The sequence below is a fragment of the Onychostoma macrolepis genome, chromosome 05, assembly GCF_012432095.1.
Source record: "Onychostoma macrolepis isolate SWU-2019 chromosome 05, ASM1243209v1, whole genome shotgun sequence".
Lineage (NCBI taxonomy): Eukaryota > Metazoa > Chordata > Actinopteri > Cypriniformes > Cyprinidae > Onychostoma > Onychostoma macrolepis.
Genome location: NC_081159.1, coordinates 6,120,735 through 6,145,199, shown reverse-complemented (window position 1 = coordinate 6,145,199; position 24,465 = coordinate 6,120,735). Strand labels below are relative to the sequence as shown.

Here is a 24,465-nt window from a genome sequence, read left to right as displayed (position 1 = left end):
GATACTATCTTTTTTTTATCCATATAGATCATAGACTATGGAACTCATTCTGTTTGTTTTTCCAGTTTTTAAAGTAGCCTATTATTATATTTATAATTATGTAACTCTACAGTAATTTTTAATATTATGGAAGATTAGGGTTAACCAACATGGTATAGGTCTGCATTTATTGTATGTCGCTGCTTTTATTTCATACTTCATCAGCTGTGAAAGCAATATCATTTTGCTTTACAAACTTTTCATACATAAAAAAATAAAATAAATGTATTTCAAACAATTAGCCACCTAGCCATGTTTTTCTTTGAAGGAGATGTAACAAATAGTAGTAGGTGTAACTAGACTGCGTGACGTAGACCCTTCTCAAATTTTTGCTTGTGAAAACGATTTTTTTTTTTTTTTAAGTTTATTTATAGGAAGTGCCTTTGTTCATGGTTTAGTTAAGTTCTCACAAAGAAGTCGTGACTTCAGCCATTTCTCGAAGGCTGTGGTGGTCCTTCTTCTTCTGCATTTCTCTTTTTGTCCAATAAAACTCCAAAATTATAATACTTTTCAATTATAACACCCATCATCAACATTTTGAGTGTCTGTGTACATTACCTGCTAGTAATTCTAGTTGACTGTTGTCCTACTTCCACACAACTGATACTGTAAGATGAGACAAGTCACGTTTATTTCGTTGTCTTTGTGTTTGCAAGAGTTCCATATGTTACATCCTATACAGATTGTTTGCTGAGACTGAAAATTTTGCACACAATCTCTGATAAGCATTAGTCTCATTAGTGTGGTCTTCTTCAGCTTTGTTTCTAGCAGACTGTATTTGTTTTTTTTTTGTGACAGTTTGGCTCTCTCCACCTTGGGGCTGATTTCTCTTCACATCTTGATCATGTCTCCAGTCTACTCACCCCCCAAATACACCACTGGCTCCACCCTCTTAAGTCCGTACAGTTCCTATGACCCCTGCGATCCCACCCTGGGATATATTGTCCGAGGTCAACCTCAGCTTTCCAGGTATGCTCCTTCCACCTCCCGCTACCTGAACCCCAGCCCTTGCCTCGCCCGAGGCGTCCTGTTCTTTCCCCAGGAGCCTGAACGTGGGCGAGCTGCACCCCATTCAGAGCCCCACATCAGCCGCCGGAGTGAAAGCTACAGTAGGATGCAGGTTAAAGGTCAGATTCCCCGAATTAATGGGCCGAGGGGCCGTTCACCGTCAAGGACTGGATATAGCTGCACGTCACCCCTGTCAAGGCAGCGCAGGTCAGTCAGTCAGTCAGACCTGATGCGGGAGCTGGCCACACTGGAGATCTGTGACCAAGGAGCAGTGGAGAGAGGAGTGTACACAGTCAAAGAGAGCATGATCAGGGGACGAACAGATTACTCAGGGCCTCTCTACTGGAGCTCAGAGGTGAGTTTGATAATAGAGGTATTTAGAGGTACTTTGACAATAAATGTGACCCTGGACCACAAAACCAGTCATAAGTGTATAAAATGAATAAATAAGCTTTCCATTGATGTATGGTTTGTTAGGATATGACAATATTTGGCCGAGATACAACTATTTGAAAATCTGGAATCTGAGGGTGCAAAAAAATCAATATACTGAGAAAATCACCTTTAAAGTTGTCTAAATGAAGTTCTTAGCTATGCATATTACTGATCAAAAATTAAGTTTTGATATATTTACGGTAGGAAATTCACTAAATATCTTCATGGAGCATCCTAATGATCCTAATGATTTTTAGCATAAAATAAAAATTGATAATTTTGACCCATACAATGTATTTTTGGCTATTGCTACAAATAAACCCTAGTGACTTGTTTTGTGGTCCAGGGTCACAAATGTGTTTAAAAAGAATTCTGAGAATCAGAATCTATCTGTATTCTTTGTTAAGATGAGCCAAATGTTTTTCTGCTTCTGTGGCCATGAGACTGTTTGGAAGTATTGTCAAAATTATAATATAAAAGTCTTTGACCCCAAAAAAAGGTCAATTTTGAATGATTTAAATGCTGGAATCTCAAGCTTATCATTTTATAAAAGCACTTACATGAACTCTTTCAGTAAAACGAATGTGTGATTTGAACTGTAGAGCTGTTTTACACTTTACAGTCATTTCATTGCATTGAGTTTCTCTCCATCTCAAATCAAACACATCTACATGTAATTTATACGTAATCCTGAAGACTGTAGTTTGATGTAGTTTTCAAACATTTTTTTTAGATATGGAGCTAAACTCTATAGTTTATGGAGTTACATTGTCTTGGCGAGAAAATTGTAAGATTATACAGAACTTTATACAGATAAGGTTGGTAAGCCATTTCTTACAGTAAAATCATGTTTTTATTATTTTTATCATGCATGTTCTGTGGCTATACTATTGAAACTAGTGAATGTTTTAACATTTATGGATTGTCCCCAATTTATTTCATTGTAACTGCCTTACCGTAACCTATATTTATACTTTTTTACAAAAAGAAAATGAGATTTTTATTTTTTTTTGGTTATCAGCATTATGATTAATCTTAACTTGTTTTGATATTCCTTTAATCATTTTATCAGCCAGCATATTACTATCTTTAATATTCATATTATTATTTTTATTGTTATTCACAGTAATGTAATAAGGACTAGAATAAAGTCGTTTGTTCTGACAAAGTAAGGCACAACACTAATTACTGAAACGACTATTAGCCCTGTAATACTCAGATTTACTCACTAGAGTGCGCTGCCTTCCTCTTTTAATTAAAGCTGCTGTATTTAGAGGGCCACAGATTGGTTAAGATGAGAAATATGGTACACAAATATTATCCAAAAGAATCTATGCCTGCATTATAGTACATAGATTTGAAAGGACCAATGAAAAGTATATGAATGATTGGTTACATTTTTATCATGAAAAGTAAGAAAACTTTAATCTTGTAAATTTGATTAATTACTCTCTTAAAGATCAACACGTGCAAAAGTGTTTTTGCTTTATGTTTTTATTCCATTTATAAAGGTGCTGTAAATATAATCATTATAGATTCTATCATACAGTATACTAACTAAGCTAAAGGTGTATAGGTGTAAATGACTTTAAATATCTCACAAATATTGAACATTTTATACATAAGTATGGGCCAGTATTGAAGTATTAGTCTGGACTTGTCCGGGCCGTACAACAAGCGCATGCAATAACTGACCGTTGATTGGGTCTCACAAACTCCCATAAACATCTTCAGATTATAACTGGTTTTGCAGTTGGCTGAGATCATTCATTTATGAGCTGACATTGTGTCACATTGATTGCTAGTCGATTGCTCTCATAGTGGGACAGAGGTCTGTACAGTGCTGAATATAATTACTTGTTCACAGTAGCAACCCTGTATATCAGCACAATTTCATGTTGTTAGCTTGGACTTTGTCATTGTCAGGCCTATAGCGTATGGTCAGCCAAAATCAGGGTGTTATAAAAATGTGCATTACCAGGTGCAGTTCTGCTTAGAACTCTGATTTAAGCTTATTTGTGTTCCCATTCTCCTCCTGTCCTAACAGTGTGACATAACTAGATGCTTTGAAATTTAATCTCACCATTTTTTATGCATTATTCCAAACATCAGTAGAGACCACTGTGCAAGAATGTATGTTTTTGTTTTCCTTTCTCTTCTCCTTCATTCCACTCCCATGGTCTTGTGGTGTTGGGAGAGGCCATGAAAGAGATGAAGTGGTGTCTTTATGATCTGCCTAAATCCTAAAGTTTTTTTGCCTGGCGTGTATGTTTAGGTTACATAAGTCTCTACAATCAGGCTTAAAGTTATTGTAAGGATAAGCAGAGTGCTGGAGTACTTGTACAGAGAGATAAGGTTCAGTGTTTTTTTCTTATCATTATGAAGATGGAATATTTTTATATTTATTTCATCATAGTTTACAAATTTTGGCACTTTTTGATTGTAAATTAATTTTTATATATGTATGTATAGATTGATTGATTGTCTGTGGAGTCCCGTGTTGTTCAATTGAAACTGATGAGCTTTGGATGAACTATCCCTTGTTTTTACAAACAAACAGCATCACAGGACAGTCTACTGATGTTTAAAAAATGCCAGATCTAGAACCATAAGACGATCATAAGCATTCACAGTAAAAAAAAAAAACTCTCACTATTAAAGAAAAATACTTATAATACTTAGGGGAAGATGGAATATTTGTTTAGCTATATTTGTACTGGATGGCCTTAAAGTCATGTCACTGATTTGCCTAGGTGATCCATTTCTAATTTTGTTCTTGATGCATAGTTTCTGAAGAAAACGTAGTCAGACTTCAATTATGGTCTTGTGCTATGACATTAGGTTCAGTGTATGTGTGTGTGTGTGTGTGTGTGAGAAAGGTGGAGAGCAAGCGAGAAAGGGAGTGAGTGCTTAAGTAGAACATCATAGTTAAATCACTGGGAGAGTCTCTTACTGATGGCACTCCTTTCACTTTCCCACGTCAAGTCAAAGCATGTGGTAGGTTCAGAATATAAGTATTAAGTACACACACATCACATGCACAGACAGAAGATACATTCCTATACAAACGAAGAAACACTCAACAATACATCTGTGGTGTGTGATTGAAATTTCATGAGAACATATCTTCTGTCCTGCATTCCAAATCACTCACATACAAATCACCTCCTGGGATCTGTGCCGATCTCTCACCATGACAACCAAACATGTCTGCACAAGTCACCAGAATGAGTCAACTCTTCTTTTGAGCTTAATAAAAGCTGTTAGTAGTATACCAGGGAATATTAAGTTGCTGGAGCGTTGCTATGTGAAGTTTGCAGCTTCTTGCGTGGCAGAAACAATGATCTTTGTCCTGTCTAACATCATCTAGTTGATCTCTAGATGGAAACCTACCAAGAACAGATCATACCTGGGTCATGTTTCAATGCAAAATCAAAAGAAAGAAATAGCTATTATATTACACAAAAAGAACATAAAGCCTGTATTTAGGACCATTAAATGTTTAATTGTTACAAAAATGATGTCACAATGTAAACAATACTAATGGTCTTCAATAGGCTTGGCTTATATACACACACTACTGTTCAAAAGTGTGGGATCAGTGAATTTTTTTATTCAGCAAGAACGCATTAAATTGATCAAAAGTAAACACTTTTATGTTGATACAAGAATATATTTCTAATAAATGCTGTTCTTTTGAATTTATATTTATAAAAAAAAAAAAAAATGGTTTCCACAAAACATATTAAGCAGCAGAATCATTTTTAACACTGATAATAAGAAGAATTGTTTCTTGAACAGCAAATCAGCATATTAGAATGATTTCTGAAGGATCTTGTGACATTGAAGACTGGAGTAATGGCTGCTGCAAATTCAGCTTCGCCATCACAGGACTAAATTACATTTCAAAATATATTAAAATAGAAAATTAGATTTAAATAGATTAAATTAGATTAAATAGATTTATATATATATATATATATATATATATATATATATATATATATATATATAAATGCAGGCTTGGTGTGCATAAGAGATTTGATTCATATACATTTTTAAAAATCTTACCATCTGAGCTCAAATTCAGAGATTTCAATATGAACTCAAACATTTTCATTAAATCCCAATTTTAATAGTTATTTTATTGCTGATATGTGAACAAATGTCTTGTTTGTGTCTATTTTTATTTTTCCATTTTAGGAGGAACATTTGAGACAGATTTGATACTTAAAATATTGCTGAGAGTTCCATTACTGTATGTCTCCCGTGCTCTGTGGAAAGCTATTAAATTTTCCTTTGGGTATTTCTGCTATTAATGAACGGCTCTAGACTAGACTGTTTTACTGCCTTTGATGTTTAACGGAAATGTCCTGAATTTCGCAGAAAGCTTGTTGCACAGAACTCATGTTGAACAAAATTAAGTGAAAGTCACTGACCCATTACTTCCTCTACATTTTTTAACCTACAGAAATGTACTAATATAAGTCTTATTTTCCAAAATGTGACAACTGGAAGCTTATTACAACATAATTTGCTTTACTCAGCATTTAGTTGGCTCCATTATTATTAGAGCAGAGGTTATAATATAAGTAATGGCTTTTTCAGAAGGATTTTAGAAATAAATGACTAAAATTTTGTACATTTACAATTTGAAGGACTGTAAAGCAGTAAAGATCATGCTTATTGCTCATGGCCCAGATAAGATGCTTTATTGCCAGACCGATCAACTTTGTACTTTCATCTAAATTAGTGTCAAGGCCATTTGGCTTATTTTGGCCTGCAGTAAGAGCAGGTCTGGGGCCAGCTGTGTACTTGGCCAGGTATGAGTCATTTGAAGTGACAGTATGAGACTTCCCCTGATAAATTCCAGAGACAATATGATTTCATATAAGCTGCACAAGCCGAGGGAAGCCATGGCTTTAATCACGTAGGCTTCCTACAAATTAATTAAGCCCCTCTTACAGTTCTACAAAATGCAACAGTAAATGCCTATAATTAGATTTGATGATCATGTGCATCTCCATGCTTGACAATTCTTCATCACATGACTTTATTGGCATGTAATTAGGTTTTAAATTCAGTGTAAAATGTAAACCGATTACCATTTGGGTTAAACCTCAGGGGAATCAGAACAGTCAATGGTGTCAGATTCATGTCATTTTACGATCACACGAATGCAATGCAAGATTGTGTTTCCTGTCTAAGCTTTGATTGGCTCAGCCGAAGGGATGTGAAGAGACAATCTGGAGATCCTGAGATCCTGTGATGAAGAGTTCATACTCACTCACCCACATTCCACACAATGTAATAGCTCTCTGTACTCTCTGGCTTGCGCTATAGAACATACATGCCAGATTCCTGACATGCCATGTCTCTGGATGACGTTAGTTAAGCATGTGTGTATACAGTTCTGCATTTTTGTTGATGTGCTCATCTGGTTGCATGTGTTGTTGAGCAACAAGTCAGTTCCATTTGTTGACCAGTCATACCTAAAAATATATGTAAAGGCCTGTTTAGAACTGCACCCTTATATGATTCAAAGTAAAATGTTAGAAGAGTCACTGTCATTTCTATAAAGTAAAAAAAAACATTGTTCTCTGGGCCACATTTCTAGGGATACACCAAATATTGGTATTATATACGTTATATATATATTATATAATCGGCCAGTATTAGAGATTTTTTGATACTGGCTATACTGTATATCAGATGATATTGAATTTTTAAAGAGGTCATTACATGTTCCTTGAGGTTCACTTATAACGTTAGTAAAAAATGTATCACATCAAACAAAAATATATTTTTGGAAAATATTATGATTTTCAACCCAAATTCTGATTCTCTGTCGGAAAGGTTTTAGTTTTGCGTTACCTTCATGACTTGTCAGCAAACGGCAGTGTTATGTTATGATTGGCTAACGTCACTGCAAATAGCATCAACACCCCTCTATTGCACAAGAGTTGATGTTTTGAAATAATAATCTATAAATATCAAATGGCAAATCATTGTGGAATTGCTTGCTTACGCTTTGCAATATGGCTGCTATCAGATCCAATACAGCCTGCACTACTTCATTCAGCCTGCACTACTTCATCAGTAAAGGCTTCTTTGTAAATGATTATAAAACTCCAATGAAATGTTCAGAACAAACATAATATTCCAGTGGTATCCAGGGCATCATATAGTGTATTCCAGACTTTAGGTGATTAAGTAACCACCCATAACACCCTAGCATCTTGATGATTAAGCATGTTTCAAGAAAATATAAACTCACCGAACCAAAGCTCATTATAGCAAGCAAGTTTACCATGTCAGAAAAGCCATATATATGAAGCTGGTTTTGTGATGCAGGTGTCAAAATTGTATAAGATTCACAACTCATGTGTTTGAGGTCATAACAGTATTGTGGACAAAACTGCACAAAAAGTAGTCTATTCATTAATTTATAAAAATGCCCTGTAATCATAATGAAAAGGTGAAATGTGTGAAAAGGAAGTTGTTGGTGTTTTAATGCCACTAGTGTTTATTTCAGCTTGAAACTGCAGTGAATTGTATGTGTAGGTAAGTTTTTGGAGTTCATTACAAACAGTTGATTACAAAACAGCCTGCAATGAATTGCCCCGCACATATAATCCCTTCTGATGTGATCTGGGACGGCATGTAGTGTTTTCCAGCCTTTAGGCTAGCAAGCAACGACCAGAACAGCCTAACAGCTACCTTGCAAAGCCAGAACAATTTAGCATCTTGGTGATTACCTTTCCATGATGAAGCACATTTAAAATATATATATATATATAGTGACGGGAGGAGCCAACGACAGACACAGTGGGTGTGGCGTCAGGCCTCGGAGAGGCTTTTATTAAACAAAATTACTAAAATAAAGTGTCCAGGGGAAGAAGTGTCCAACAAAACGGGGGGATCTGGTGTCCTCGTTGTGCTGCGGGGCTCGTGAAGAAGGGCAGTGTTCAAAAGGGGAAGGGTCCAGGGAAGGGGCGGAGTCCGGTGGCTGCTTCTTCTGAGCGGCGGCTCTTCCTCTTCTTCCTCGGCCTTTGGCGGGACTTGATCGGCCCGGCATCCTGGCCCGACGGCCGTAATACGGGTGCGGCGTTCTCCCGGACCGCGGGTTCTGCAGCTCACATCTCCGGTGGCGCGATGTCCCTCTACGCACCCTTCCTGGACCCACGAGGACACCAGCGTGCATGCACGGGGGGAAGAGACCGGAGAGGCGCGCTGGGCATTTAACAGCGGCGGTGATGAGGCTTCATTCAGTCCAGCTGTGCCTCATCACACGCCGCCAGCCCGCGTTGATCCCACGCCCCTCCTCTCATCCACCCACTCCAGTCGGGAGCCTGGTGAAGGGCGGCGAATAAGGGACGGGGTGGTGATGATGATGAGGGGGAGGGCCACCGATCCGTCACAATATATATATATATAATCAACACATTTTACAATGCAGATTTTAAATCTGTTCCGAAGAATTCTGCACTTTTTCTCTCACAGTCCTTGCAGAAATGTAAAGAGTGAAGATTCTGTGTGAACTTTGTAATAGATTAGGCAATACAACTTTGGTGATTCTCTACATACTATCTGCTCTTAAGTCACCTGTTATCTTTTGATGTCTATCACATCATTTCATGGGAGAAACACCCTTGAAATATGACTCTCAAAACTGATGATATCGTGAAAGATAGGTATGCAAGTATCCACCTCCAGGCCACACTTAGTGCACAGTAAGGCGCTTCAGTTTGCCACTGCATTGGGCTCTACCTCCCCAGAGGTAACAAACACCTAATGGCACAGGATTAATTAGCCCCCTTGAGTACACACTTCCGTTGAGTCAGCACACAAGTGGCTTAAGGATTGAGGGAGTATTTTGTATGTCAGTATGTATTTTTCTGCGGAAAAAAAACCTGCTGAATTGTATCCAAATATCTTTGCAATAATGATTGCCTTAGTGCATGATGGCTTTTTTTATTATTAAGGACAATTTTGATTGCCTCCTTTATTTGTAATGAATATATACAGACCTGGTTTTTCTAGGAACCTCAGACTTGGTTATGCAACAGACCTGCCAACTAAACCATCTCAAATTGCTCTGATAACATCAACATTTGACCTGTTCCCAACCTATTGTCTCTGCCACAAACAGATGTGTCTGTTATCATTTCAGGTTAATGATGTGACTGATTTGCCCCTATTTTCAGTCTTCACAGGTAACAGTGCTCATGGCTATAGGGCAGATTCAGGAAAAGTCACTGATTAGAAATCATGATTTAACTAAGAATACATAGGTGGGATATGGATGGACTGTGTTTTTACTTGCACTGTCAGCACACACTATGGTTGACATGGCGATGATATAAATGTCCAGAGGGAACTAGAGGAAACATCAGAGACATGGGACAGAAAAGCAGCAACAAGAGCTGTTGCCAGAGGTACCTAAGAACACAGTTGTGCACTCGTGTGCTTCATTTGCTTGTAAGCCTTTGAGTCTTTTTAAGTTTTTGGGCTTTAAGTCTATTTGCGTTCCCATAGCAAATACAAGGGTACACAGTGTCTCGGCTGTCTCAGTGTCCACTGTCCCACATATACTCACCGTTCTCTGTAATCCCTCTTATAACTCCAGCTGTCACTGAAAAACCTTTGATCCTCATGAAAACAGTGTTTGAATACAATGTGAAAAGTCATCTGCACAGTCATATCTCAGTTAAAGGGGAAGTATGCCTTTTCTACATGTAAAAATATACAGTACATAGATATAGTTTTAAAATGTTAACCAGCCAGTTGCAATGGTTTTCTGGGAAAACAGACGAAGCTTGTTAACAGACCCAAACAAATCGATTTGAAAAAAACCTATGCAGAGTTCCACAAAATTGGGTTGTCTGTCACTCAGCGATCATCTACACATCTCCAGCACTTTATATATTTATTTATCACATGTTTTGGCTTTTTTAATAAATACAAGTACACCATTCCATTCAGACATTCCAGCTCCATTCACACATTTTACCACTTTTTTTGTAATCAGTTCTGGAAAATTCAGCAAATTTTTTTCTGAAAATCAACAGAGAAAATTCCTCGCAGTAGTCCACAGATTCTGTGTCACGCCCTCTTTATATAACTAATAATGATCGGCTTTGTGGCTAAATATAACAAAGAAGGCATAACAATAAACTTTCTGTTTAAAGCTCAAAACTATTCTAGTAAATTCTCTGACTGACTATTACACACTTCTCACATGATACTGTTTAATATTTTACAAGATACCTGCACATTATTTTTAAAACACACTGAACCTGTTTAAATGCAAACATATACTATATTAATGGAAATTTATTGGTGATTCTTTGAATTCCTGATAAATGCATTATGTAAGTACATTTCCTGATCTCAGTACATCAGTATTGCACATATTTGTTGCAGAGAAGACAACGCTGGAAGGCGTTGTGATGGGCTGGTGAAAAACTAATTTAAGATTGCAGATAAGGCAAGTGAAATGATTATAAATAAATAAAAATCAAAGATATTTCATTCCACATTGAAAATTATATTTATAAATACTTATAATACTTAAAATGGGCTTATTTTATGTAATATTAGTGCCCCATGTATTTTAATACTCATAGGAGTATCACACAAATGGCTTAGCAGCATGCTAACGTCAAATTTGAAATATATTGTGACTCAAATCTCCCATAGTGAGCACTATTTGCATTAGGTATTTGTAAATCTTAGTACATTTGGAATAATTAAAATATAGACATTTTTATAGATAAGATTGTACCTTGAAGTCAACAGGAAATACAGCATTGATTGCTGTTCTTAGACTTCCACGCGGTCTACTTGGATCAAGCCCCCCCTCAGTTTTTCCACTCATGACTGTGAACATTTCATTAGCGCTAAGTAAACACTCTCTGCCAAACCTGCTCTCTTTTCATGCATTTATTCATTGGTCAATTCAACATTAGCAGTTACTCATTTGCCCAGCACATGTCCCTGCAATTGCTTGCCTTAGGCTGACAGTAAAAGACCTTAGTATTATGTAATTGAGGCTGAAACAGCCTAGGATTTCCTTTCTAAACCCAGCTGCAGTTGAGCAGCGGTTTGGAACACAGCCGGCTGTGTGACTCTTCACTGCCTAACAGCTGTGAATGTCATCATTTTCTGTGTGCAGTGGTTTCAGGGTGGTATTTTAAATTACTGTTGCATGTATCATATGACTCAGATGGACATTTTTGGCCTTTTTGGTCATATCTAGCTATTCCATTCATAAAGGTGCCATGTCAAATTAAAAGTAGTTCAACTTTGAAAGAGGTCTTTCAACACCACTGCATTATATTGTTCATTCTAGCTGTGTCCGAATGTAACATGTTTTTGTAAGCCTAAAAGCTATTCTGGCTGGCTGTGGCATAGCAGTTTAATGGCCTTACCCACTGTTGTTTTCATGCCACTGAAAGAATGTTGCCCTGCTAGGTGACTCAGGCTTTGTTTCGTGGAACTCAAACAGGCTCTAATGACCTTGTTAGTGCTGCTTGCTAAGGCTGAACTGAACAAACACACAAGTATTGCACTTCAGCGTGTACCTCGTCCCTCACCATTTGTGCTGTGCACATGATTGACACCTCAAATCATATGGCTGGCTGAGGAGAGGTGGACCAGTACTTTTCAGACGTGCACTGCTACCCAGCATATGATAAAATAGGTAAAATTCCCACAGACATACACTGAAGCCATATCAGACTCAGAGAGAGAGAGAGAGAGAGAGAGAGAAACACTTATATGGTGGACTGCTTATGTATAGTGGCTTATAGAAACAGCTGCTAATAAGTAATCTACATTTACATATCTTTTGTTCAAAACACTCAGATCACCGTAGGGAGCATCCACAACACACTAGCAAAGCATATACAACATCTGTTGAAAATGAAAATATTTAGCAGTATCCTGTCTGTCTGCTTTACTTCAAAAAGTATTGCTGTAAATAAAGGCATAGAGGCAGTCAGGTCACAGATGCTCAGAACTGACAGAAAAATGTTTGATATACAACACCCCTTGCCTCACCTCACCTGACCTCTGATGACCATTTTATAGCTGAGAGTTATATTAATATAATTATAGTTTCACTTATATATATTCATTCAAAATTTTACTGTTTATTTGTCCCAGATGAATGCATTTGGGAATAGAGCACTATGTGTAAACTAGACCATGCACATGAAGTCTATAACGGGATATAAAGAGTTAATGCAATAGTTTTCCATCAACCATTTGAGTTAATAACCAATCATGTTTTACAGCGCACTATTCATGCATGAGTAGGACTCAAGAGAGGATTTCAGTAGAAACATGCTGGCCATGATCCTATACTGTTGGCCAAGAGTCATTTGCAAGACATGCAGATTGAAAAGGAGAATGCTTTAAGGGTTACATGCATTCTGAGAATGGGAGAAGGGTCAGTTCTGGCTTTGCTTTCCTGGATGCCACAAATGTGTTACATGGTACTATGAATATATTAACCAGCAGCAGCACCAGTGTGCATGTTGCTCATTACACAGAAGCTGCAGTGATTGTTGTTTAACTGTGTGGTTATATATGTAGAGGTTCTGAGAAGTCAGATTTCCATTATAAATGGGAACCATTTCTAATGATGAAGAAGCTAAGAATGTGAGTTTGTGCATTGCTGAAGAGAGTCTTATGATAGTGATATCTGATGTGCCCCATTGTCGAACTGCATCGGCACGCATACCAGGGGTCCTTCGGTGCTCGAGCTACCTGTAGTCATTGGCATCTGATACACACGCATATTTTGCATACTGTACATTTCAAAATCCATGACACACAAAATGCTCAGGGAACACAGCTATATAAGTATGGCTTGTTGTACAGAAGTCACAGCAATGTTGCTCACCCTACATGACACTGTGAGTTGTTTTTTGGTGTTATAAAACAAGAAGTTCAAAGCACTGTTGAACTATGCAAAGTATAGTATATAGAAGGAACTCGTTAAAACATAAGAAGATGATTCTAAAGTATAAGGAAGTCATTAAAGTACAGTTTTGTAGGTCATGATGTCAAACAGCAAATTGTGATGCTGAAGACTGCAATTGTAAATTAGATTGTAAATGTTCTCAAGATAATGTAGGTGGTGTATACAGGTTCAAAAACCACAGCTGCAATGCTAGGGAGTTGTGGGTGGTTACCAGGGCATTGCTCTGGTAGGAGAATTGGTGGTTGAGAACTAGCTTATTTTAAAAAAGGTTGGTCACACTTTATTTTAAGGTCCAATTCTCACCATTAACAAACCTTTAACTATGACTTTTGCCTCAGTAAACTCCTAATTTGCTGCTTATTAATTCTTAGTAAGGTGGTTGTTAAAGGGTTAGTTCACCCAAAAATTCTGTCAGTAATTACTCACCCTCATGTCGTTTTAAACCCGTAAGACCTTCATTCATCTTCGGAACACAAATTAAGATATTTTTGATGGAATCTGACAGTTGTCTGACCCTCCCATAGGCAGCAATACAACTGAAATATTCCCAAGTCCAGAAACGTAGCAAGGAGATCAGTAAAATAATCCATGTGACATCAGGGGTTCAACCGTAATTTTACGAAGCTACGAGAATACTTTACGTGACGCAGCTGACACAGAACAGCATACGTTGTTTACTTCTAGTGTATACACTCCAAATACTATCCAAAATGGCGCTAGGGTGACGCGGAGGAGACGAATTGTTGAATAAAGTCTTTTTTTTTTCCTTTTGCGCTCAAAACGTATTCTTCATAAAATCGTAAAAGCTTCGTAAAAATTACGGTTGAACCCCTGATGTCACATGGATTATTTTACCGATCTCCTTGCTACGTTTCTGGACCTGGGAACATTTCAGTTGTATTGCTGCCTATGGGAGGGTCAGACAACTGTCAGATTCCATCAAAAATATCTTAATTTGTGTTCCGAAGATGAACAAAGGTCTTACGGGTTTGAAATGACATGAGGGTGAGTAATCAATGACAGAATTTTCATTTTTGGGTGAACTAACCCTTTAGGTTTAGGTATTAGGGATGTAGAATATGGTCGTGCAGGATAAGTGCTTTATAAGCACTAATAAACAGCCAATATATAAATAAATAGCATGCTAATAAGCAACTAGTTAATAGTGAGAATCGGTCCCTATACTAAAGTGTTAGCAAAAAGTCCACTCCTAAATCTCTATTAAAATTAGTCTCGTCAATAATGTGCCACTCATCTATTAGTTTATTTAGAATAAACATACAAAAGTGCATATTTTTCATACAGTGGCTTGAATACGTTTTTTTATATTTATTTATTTATTATTAGTTTTGTATTTTTAGATGGCATGAAGTAAAAAATGGTCACGGTGATACAATTACAGTATGCTGACTTCTGATGTCATAATGAAAAGCAAACCTTAATAATTAGTTTGCCATAATCTTTTTTTACATAAAAAAAAAACCTACTACTAAAAATACTAATAGTGACATGTTTTAGTCATGTGGACTAACCAAAATGTAGAAATGTAAAGGAAAAGCAAAATGAATCATGCAATGATATCAGAGAGAGGACCCCTGCAGACTCTGATGATAACTGCTGCATCCAAAATCGCATGCTTCTGTACAGTAGGTGAAAAAAAGTTCGGTATGAAAACAGAGTTGTATTCGAATTCACAGTATCCATAAAACTACTTCAATTGAGATTCTGAAAAGTGCATCATGAGACCACACGAGAGGATACGTAAATGGCAGTGAAGTGATGCAACTGACACTTGCAGGTCACGTGACAATGACAACACGTAGTACATCCGGATTACATGCATAATATACATGCATTCATAATATACAGAACATACTTGTTTAATGGTAAGTAACTTATTCAAACGATGTTTTTGTACCTTTTTTTTCTGAGAGTAAACCGTATCTTGCTTTTTTTCTCTGTTAAACATATAAAAAATGTATATATTACAATATTATATAATCTATTAAAATAATTATTGATATGTGTACATGATTAATGTGTGTCTCAAAGTATGTATTCATGCTATTACTTTTTACTTCATTCAATTTCAACTTTTCCTGAAAATGATATAAAAGTATTTCAAAAACATAATGAAATTAATCCATATTTTAATTTTTTTCCCTTTTTTCTCACTAAGCCATGCATGTGTGTGTGTGTGTGTGTGTGTGTGTGTTGCGTTTGGAGTAAGTGTTATAATATTCAAGGCTAAGCGATGAGTTCTGCTGCTCTGCCTGTTGTGTGTCGTGGAGTGCACTGTTTGAATAATTTAGAGGTCACTGTGATGTTTTTGCATGTTGTGATGTGTCTGTGTGTGTTGTGGGTGTGTATTGGAAGCGTTTAGAGGTCAGTGTGATGTTTTGGTCTATTTTTGACTGGCGGGTTCAGAGTGAGTCACTGCAGTGGTTCTAGTGACATCACTCCGTCTGTGTCGAGGACTGCTGCTTATTATAGACTCAAACACATGCAGCCTTTCTATTTTTCTCTTCTTCTGTCATCCACCTGTGTGCATAGAAGATGTTTTGTGAACAGTGGCAGAATTGAGAGGATATGCTTCTCTCTCCCTCTGGTATCTTTCCACCAACACTAGCACTCTTCTGTGCTGACTTGACACTTTATCTACTAACTTGCTTGAAGTGTCTTCAGGACCTCTGACAGTTAATAATTAAATTAGAGACCATTTACCAAGAATATACTGCTGTTAAACAAGGGCTCAATCCCAATTATTCTCCCTCTTTTTGGGCTTAAATCCTCCAGCATGCCAGGCTCCACTGGTTGGTTCTCTGAGAGCAGTGACCTCTGTGCCAGTCTGGCTGTGGAGGCCTGTTGTGCAACAACCCTGCATGCTGATTAGCTCAGTTATGTAAACACCAGTCATTCATGGCTTGTGTACTGCTTTTGTAGGGTAAATACTTTAATTCCACCCCAGATAGGCATTTTTTTTTGCTCTTTTGCTGCACTATTAATATTTTAATAAGGAATCACAGGAAGCATTACTTGTTTAGATTCTGTGGACCACTGAAGAATGTGTTATATGTCTCAGAAAGAGTGAAAGAAATTACTAAAAAAAAAAAGAAAAATTGGGGCTAAACCCAAATGAAGATAATTCAAAGACATTTCATTTATTATTGTGTCAAATTTGATTTATGGATGCGTAATATTATATTATATATCATAACATGGTTGGTTTGTTTCCATAAAAATAAGCTTTTCACTGGCTTAAAGTCCACAGCAATAGTCTACATTTTGCAGTCATTTTGTCAGTCTTTCTGCATTTATTGTGTAAGAAAGAAAATAAACACAACTTAAAAATAGAAAAATTAAATGTGAAACATTACCGTTGTAATGTGAATTTTAGAGCGAAACACACACCCAGTTTTGGGAAGGTTACTTTGGAAATGTTACAGATTACATGTTGCACTATTTAAAATGTAATAATTTCATTACTTTATTCACGTATATTTGATTGACTGATTGCATTTGACTACTTTTTTATTACTTTTCTAAATTTCAAAAGAATGTTTTCAACTGTTAATCATTTTCAAACATTTAAACCAGGCAGGGTTAACCTTTTAGTAGTACTCAATACTGATTACTGTCAGACTTTCAAAATCCTTAAATTAAGATTCTAATCATTTAATTTTAAAGCACAGCCACCACAAAATCAGACTTTAGCACCTATTTTTACTTTGAGATCGTTCTGAGGTTAAATACAGATTTAAAATCATAACGAGAAATAGTGTAACAGCTATGATACTATTTTTGAAATCAAATCTTTGTATAGTTATGACAGGAAACACTGGCATCTAGCAATTTATAATGTTTGTATATGTATATATACAACTGCATGCCATGGCCAACAACGTATGTATCACGTCCATGGACTGTCAGTGTGTTTGTTTTCCTCCCCATGTGCTCCCATTGACCTAGTTTCTCCCCTGTCTAATGAGTCATTCCGTTCACCTGTGTTTCCCCAATTACCTCATTTAGTCCCTTGTTACTGAAGCCTAGTGTTTCCTGTGTCCTATGTCCGGTGTCTTACGTCATTTGGTGCTATGTGTGTCTCCTGCTTGCACTGTTTCCCTGTGGATTATTAAAGACTCTCGTTTTGTGTGAAGTCCTACGTCTCCTCGTCTTCTCGCTCCTCACAGTAGCGGCTGTGACAGTATGAAATGAGCCCAAGATCATCGCGATTAGACCGTGGATGATTAGAAGAAAGTGGCCTGGTCTGACAAATCAAGATTCCCAGTGAATCGCGTCGCTGACTAAGCGTGGATACGCCGATTACCAGCAGAGGCTATGGCACCTGGATGCACTGTGGGGCAGACACAGGCCGGTTATGCTGTGGGCGATGTTTTCTTGGGACACTTTAGGCCCCATCATCCCAATAGCACAATTCCTGACAGCTGTCGGGTAACTGAACATCGTTGCGGACCAAGTGCACCCATTCATGGAGACTGTGTTCCCTGCCGGTGTTGGCCATTACCAACAGGATATTGCGCCATGCCATACTGCCAGAATTGTCAAGGAGTGGTTTGAGGAACATGATGAATTTCTGTTAATGCTTTGGCCTCCAATTTCACCCAGTTGAACATTTATGGTTTGACTTGGAAAAGTGGGTTTGCGTTACATCACCACCACCCCACAATTTACAGGAACTGGAGGACCTGTTATTGACATTATGATACTAGATACCCCAGGAGACCAGATATCGCCACCTTGCCACTGTTTTGTTGGCTAAAGGAGGTCCTACAGGTTATTAGATAGGTGGTCGTAATGTAATATATGTATACAACAATACTGTTTGTAATCTTAATGATTCTAAAAATACATTTTTATCAAAGTATATTTTTAAACGTATTTTTTGCTTTTAATTTTGGCATACAATTGGACGTGGAGATGTTTTCATGAGATTGACCCACAGAATAAATCTGAATCTGTAATAGTCAGAGGGAGTTACTGTATGTGTAGATGCCCTCTGTTGTGATTATGTGAGCTCTCTGAGGGCACGCTCTCCTTTTGTGCTCATGGTGTCACTCTGGTTTGTTCATATAGAGGCCTGTTATTCAGATCTCTTCTAAACAGACAGCCCCTCTTATTCATTTTGAGTGTGTCTCTCTCACATAAGCACATCTGTTAGTTGTGGCAGCGAGATGGCGATGCTTTGGCATGACCATCACTGATGATGTGGATTGTGGCTGGCATGAATATAAGGCTCAGCACACAGCTTCAAACAGCTCTTATATAAGCTTGATTCAGAGTGTGTTTCATAAGATGAATGCCATTATTTGCACAGAATAGGCCAGCTCTGCCATGCTTTAGATGGTGCTTACATAATAGGCTGGTGAAAAGACACAGGAGAGCTTTAGAGAAACACCACTAGGGCTTTTGCCGTTGTTCCCACACAGATTTCCCTGCAGCTGCTTCTGGGTCACTGGTCTGCTGGGCCTTTTAGTGTGGAGCAATGTAGGGTGAGGTAATAGGGTCACTGGAGGATAGATTTAGTGTAATGTTAGTAACAGTATTGAGTCATGATGCTGCACCAACCACATCATATAAAACTTTCTATTACATCATATTAAGTGGAAAAGAACATTTTATGGTTTTTCCTATTTGTATACAAGAAAATATTATCTGATAAATACAACATATAATATAATATTAACCTATATATTTCCACAGAAGCAAATAAGAATAAATACCTTGAAAAGAAGAAAGAATTTGAGAGGTTTTTGTGTAAGGAACTGTACATTTAATTCAGACATTCTTGTTGGCTAGGGGCAGTGAATGACTCCTTCTTCAACATCTGACAGTGCGCTTTGTAATTCTTTGACTATCTAAAGAATAACTTAGAACAGAGAAGCTTTATAAATGTGCAAAGGAATGGCCTACAGTGCAAAGCCCTGTAATTAGTCTCATTTCAGCCTATGAGCTGGTAATACACTGAGGCAAGTATCTGACAAACTGGTAAAAAAAATATATATATATGAGAAATTATACAAAAACAGAACACGTTTTTAGAAAATGTGTATTTATTTAAATCAGGATTTTCTTTATAGCTGTGTTTAGGGGCATCGATAGATCCTTTATACTGCTGTACCCTAATAAAATATTACTGAGAAATTACCGTATTTCAACTTGAGAATCATTTTTCTAAAATTTCAGCTGTTTAAACTCAGAACCAGTGATGCTAGATTTCGCGAATGAATCACTCTTTTGATCTAATCATTCAAACAGGTTTGCAAAAACTATGAAATTCTTTACGATTCAGTTTGATTCATTTGGACAGATCACTTGTGCGTTTTTTCACACCATAATAGTAACAGTATATGTTATGAGACAGAAAACAAAAAAGAGTGCTGGAAGTGGATATTTCCCTACAGTTCTTGCAAATGTCTTATATCGTTTTCAATGATGAAGCAGCTCTTTATTGCAATGTGCATCTTGTGAAAATTAATTTAAGAAAATGTAAATGTGGGCGCACATTTGAGTACTGATAAAAGGCTTCTGGTTGTCTTCATATGCAGCTAATTATATCAATCGTTATTTCAGTAAAAGTGATCAAGATTTAAAATTAAAATGTATCCAGGTGTTATGATAATCTTTTTTTGCATTTTATATAGCATTGGTGTCTGTGATTAAAGTTTTAGCAGCTCTTTCATGCATGTTAACTTTGTGAAGTTCTCTGTGGTCGTTTTTTAGAAACAAGGACTCCAAGGTGAATATTGCTGCAGTACTTCTGTGTTGTTTGGTCACAGTCCTTCATACGTTCGACAGTTCCTATCATTCACTTTCAGTTTTCAACCTCTATCATTCATCTCTGATGAAGTCTTGCCATGGTGTACGTACTCAGTCATAATTGTAAAGACTTAAACACCGATCAATTAAGCTGCTAAGGGTACAGATGCTTCTGGTAAACAGGCTCCCATGAGAAGTCACCAATTTCACCCACGCCTTCTACTAAACACAGCTAAACACAACTGTATTACACTGATATAAATAGAATATAGACAATGAAAAGATGAATAAAACATAATTGTCATATTTTTTCTCCCTCTAGCTAAATGAAATTAACCCCTATGGGTCTTTACATTATTTTGTCCAACTCCTGTGAATAGCTGTGTATGAATACGTCTACATAATAATACATCAATACAGGTTTCAAGTGAAATGTTACATAAATATAAATGCAAGAATGTAACACACAGTCGTTACTCTGATGGTGTGTCCAGTGTTGCTGTCACAGATGAATGGGGACGGTCTTGTCCTTTGCTGGGTGACGTCAGGAGAGCATGAGGCGTTTGGTGACGTATCTCTCGTGCTGAGGGGGCGTGCGCTCGCGCGAGTAAAAGCAAACAGCACACAGACTTTTCCATTATTCCTCTGTTGATATCAGACGCTCAGCGCTCGCGCTGAAAACCGAACGAACCGCTATAGGAAGCATTTAAGCGCGAGTTGCTTTAGTACTGTTCTCTGTCTTTTTATCTATTGCTTTATTTATTGTGTGCAACCTGCGCGCTTCGTCCGCATTATTCGTGAAAGCTCTCGTGAGCCCTAGGACACAGGGACATAGAATATCACCTGAGGAATACAACAAGGGACCATTAGAGAGACTGCATTAAAAGAGGATCTTTACTGGAGCGCAGGAATACCGTGGCTTTGGTGCTGTCAAGTCACATTTAGACATTGCGCCGTTTATTCCGCTAGTTTTCTCCGGTCATAATGCCGAGTCTACGACAGTCGTACACGGTCACTGTCCCAGAGGAGCCGCCGGCGTCAGCTTTCCCCTTCATCAAGCATGATATGCGCAGAAAAAGTCCGACGATGTCTCGCTCTATGCTGGTGTCCACATTTGTGGGGCTTCTCATTAACCAGGCTAAGGTAAGCCTAACTTACAGCTCATAAGATAACTCACAATTATGTGCATACTGCGCTTAAAACAAAGGAAATATTTGGAAATATGAACGCTCAAGATAGTGTAACTATAGCACTGACACACTCACACGCCTCATTGCTTTGTAGTCATGCAGAATATTGCTTAACCCGTCAACTGTTCTCTCAATCAATTAGTAGACCGTAGTTTGGAAGCAGATTAACACTAAATCACTGTGATTCAGGTCCAGCTCTGATTTGCTTCTTTTCTGACTCATGAAATCAATAGGCTTCGACACACCAAATAAATATTGCTGGGTCTTGTTGAACTTGGAAGTTGCGAGGAAGCTCGCGTCCTCAGAATAATTAGTTTTTGTTATTGTTTATTCAAGGAAATGGTTAGGTAGGAACAGCTGTTTCGTAATTTTAAAACCTCGATTAATGATATTATAATTTGATTGTGGTGAGTTAAGAAAGAAAGGCATCCCAAATGTGCAGTGCTGAGAAACATGTTTTAGTCCCACTGATGGAGGTGTGAGATGAATTAAGACGTAGTTACCTGAACAATAAGCTACATGGGCCAACTGGAATAAATAAAGCGAGAGTAGCTATTTTCTTCTAAAAAACAAAGTTATGTTCATTTTTTCAGTCGCTTAGATACAGTTTTAGACACTATATGGAATTGCTACTTTATTGACATATCCACAGTATTTGTTTTTAAGGTTTAGGCTTCCTTTTAGGGACCAAACCTCAAGCACGCGAACCTGTTCCCCGAAAGCGTCCAGACCTCCAAACAGAAGCACATGTAGCTAGTGACGCTGCTGTCTCTGACCTTGCCAAGTGACCAGTTTTCTCGCGTCAGCTTTACTTCAGAGTGTTTTCAAACTCGTAATGCTGCTTCATAACGGGAGACGTTTGTCGCATCGGTATTACGGCCTGTAATATATATATAAATATGTAAATACGTTCGACTGTTACGTAACGCAGGACATCGTTTAGAGGCGTTCATTGAGCGATTAACGCCATCTACCTGCGCAGCTGTTGCGTCGCGCTGAGTAGGCTGCGCATTACTCACTGAGAAGCCAGGGTAGCTACCATTAAGCAGTGCTAATCAGAGTGTAAATTAAAACGATACTGAATCATCTATGATGTAGTTCAGGCTACATAATGATAACTAGAGGCATGTCACCACCTCTTTGTGCAGTGTTCGCTGGTTTATCTTTCAAAATTAAACCTTTGGGCCATATTTAGCCTAGAAAGGCAAATTGTTAGGATGACTTCTGATTTTATGTATCAGATTTATAGTAAGAAGACCCTTGATACTGAACATACATTAAACAAATGTTGTAATGAATGCTAAGGACCCCCACATGCTGATCCCCTTTTTAAATTAGAATGAAAGCTATATTTTTTTATGAATGAAAATGTCATTACTTATTATATATTTACATTTTATTAAGCTTGTATCCAATATTAGAGTACTGCTGGATAGTACTATAAATTTGTTATTTGTATTTTTGAAAAAAAAAATACTATTCCAAAGCAACCTTGCAACATTACTCTTAAAAGTGGGTTGGATGGAAACATTGAAATAAAGCAATTATATGAATAGCAATTATTTTATTTATTTATATACGATTTCAATGGCTGCAAACGTATTGATAATGATGGATCTCACAATTTCCGAGCAGTCTTAGGTAAAATATGGAATACCAGAAAAGAAACCGCTATTTACGCAACAAGAATAATCCATTACACTAAGAATCCATCTGTGGCTTTTAATGATGGGAATGCTGCCTCTATTTGCAGTAGCTTACAGCAACACAGTTTAAGGGGCATGATATCAGTTATTGGAGTGGTTGACAACCACATTTCCCAGTGTGACCATACAGTGTTTGTTATGCAACAAAAAACAATCAGAGCAACACATTGAGTAATGTTCAGGGACAAATGGACTCCTAAGAAGTGCATTTCATCTTATCGGTGTATCTAGGTGATTACGTTCCAAGAATCGCTAAAGGTCCTGTTCTTCACATGCTTGTGACCTTGCACAAACTCTCGATATCCCACCCCTTCGAGATTGTCAATCATTGTCAAGATAACAGTGTAATGAACTCTCGAGGCTTATCATCAACATTGATGGTTGAGTTAGTGCTACGCCGACCAAATGTCTTTCAGGTGTCCCAACTTGTCCCAAATGTGTCCTTTATTTTAGAACAGTAGATGTACTGAAATACAGGACAAATTTCAGCTGCTATTAACTGTTTACAAATGTGTCTAAAATAATCAAGGACACAAATGAAGGATACACAGATACATAAATGCACGTCAAGGTATTAAAGAGCCGAGTCTTAGGAGTTTTCTTGAATAAAATTCTTGTGTCTTATGTGACCAGCCTTTTGGCAGCAGAGCACATAGAGTTCTTATGCTGGTGACAGCCGTGGCTTCCAGAAACTAAGGTCAGGACACAGTGTTCCTACTCGCTCGCTTTCAACTCGCGCCAGCCAATTAGCTCACGGCTCTCTGAAGATCTTTGAAGAGACAGCCAGTGTGAGATCCTGCAGTCCTCTGATTACCCAATCGCTTTTGAGGCAGAACTCCCTACGCTTGCCGTACCCATGGCTGCTGCTGGGTGCTGGCTGTTGTCATACCAGTCTGTTTGGTTTAAGTGCTGGGTGTGAAAGCCAGAGACCGGCTCAGCAGCGGTAGCAGCGGAGTGAGGCCTTGGACCATCTGTTCCCCCTCTCTCATCTTCTTTGGGGAAGAAAAATCTCATCAGATGTTTGGATGAATATATGAATAACAGAAAAACTCCCGGGATAACTCGCAGCTGAACATGTTTGAACCTGATGCGTCTACTCTCAGAGGTGCTAATAGAAGGTGTTTGATTAGTGCACTTCATTACTTTTAATTGAAGTGTATTCTGATTGGTCCCTTAAAAAAACACACCCTGACATTGATGGTATACCATGGTACTTTGATATATACTGAATGATTGCGATTGCATTTACATGTTACTTTAAGATATTTCAAAGAATACCATGGTATGACTATGATATATGTCCAGAAAAAGATTATAA

The 24,465-nt window shown here is 37.6% G+C and overlaps 1 protein-coding gene across 2 annotated transcripts in view; it reads left to right on the top strand.

Annotated features, from left to right (window-relative positions):
- Positions 1-24,465, top strand: part of usp2b (ubiquitin specific peptidase 2b) — a 33,921-nt gene that overhangs the window by 847 nt on the left and 8,609 nt on the right. Inside the window, exon 2 of one of the 2 annotated variants that reach the window (XM_058777368.1) lies at positions 838-1,402. In XM_058777368.1, coding sequence (XP_058633351.1) covers positions 884-1,402 — 519 coding nt within the window. In that variant the 5' untranslated portion in view covers positions 838-883. Of the gene's footprint in view, positions 1-837; positions 1,403-20,884; positions 21,395-24,465 lie in introns of those variants that run through there. The other variant, XM_058777370.1, reaches the window with a different exon arrangement.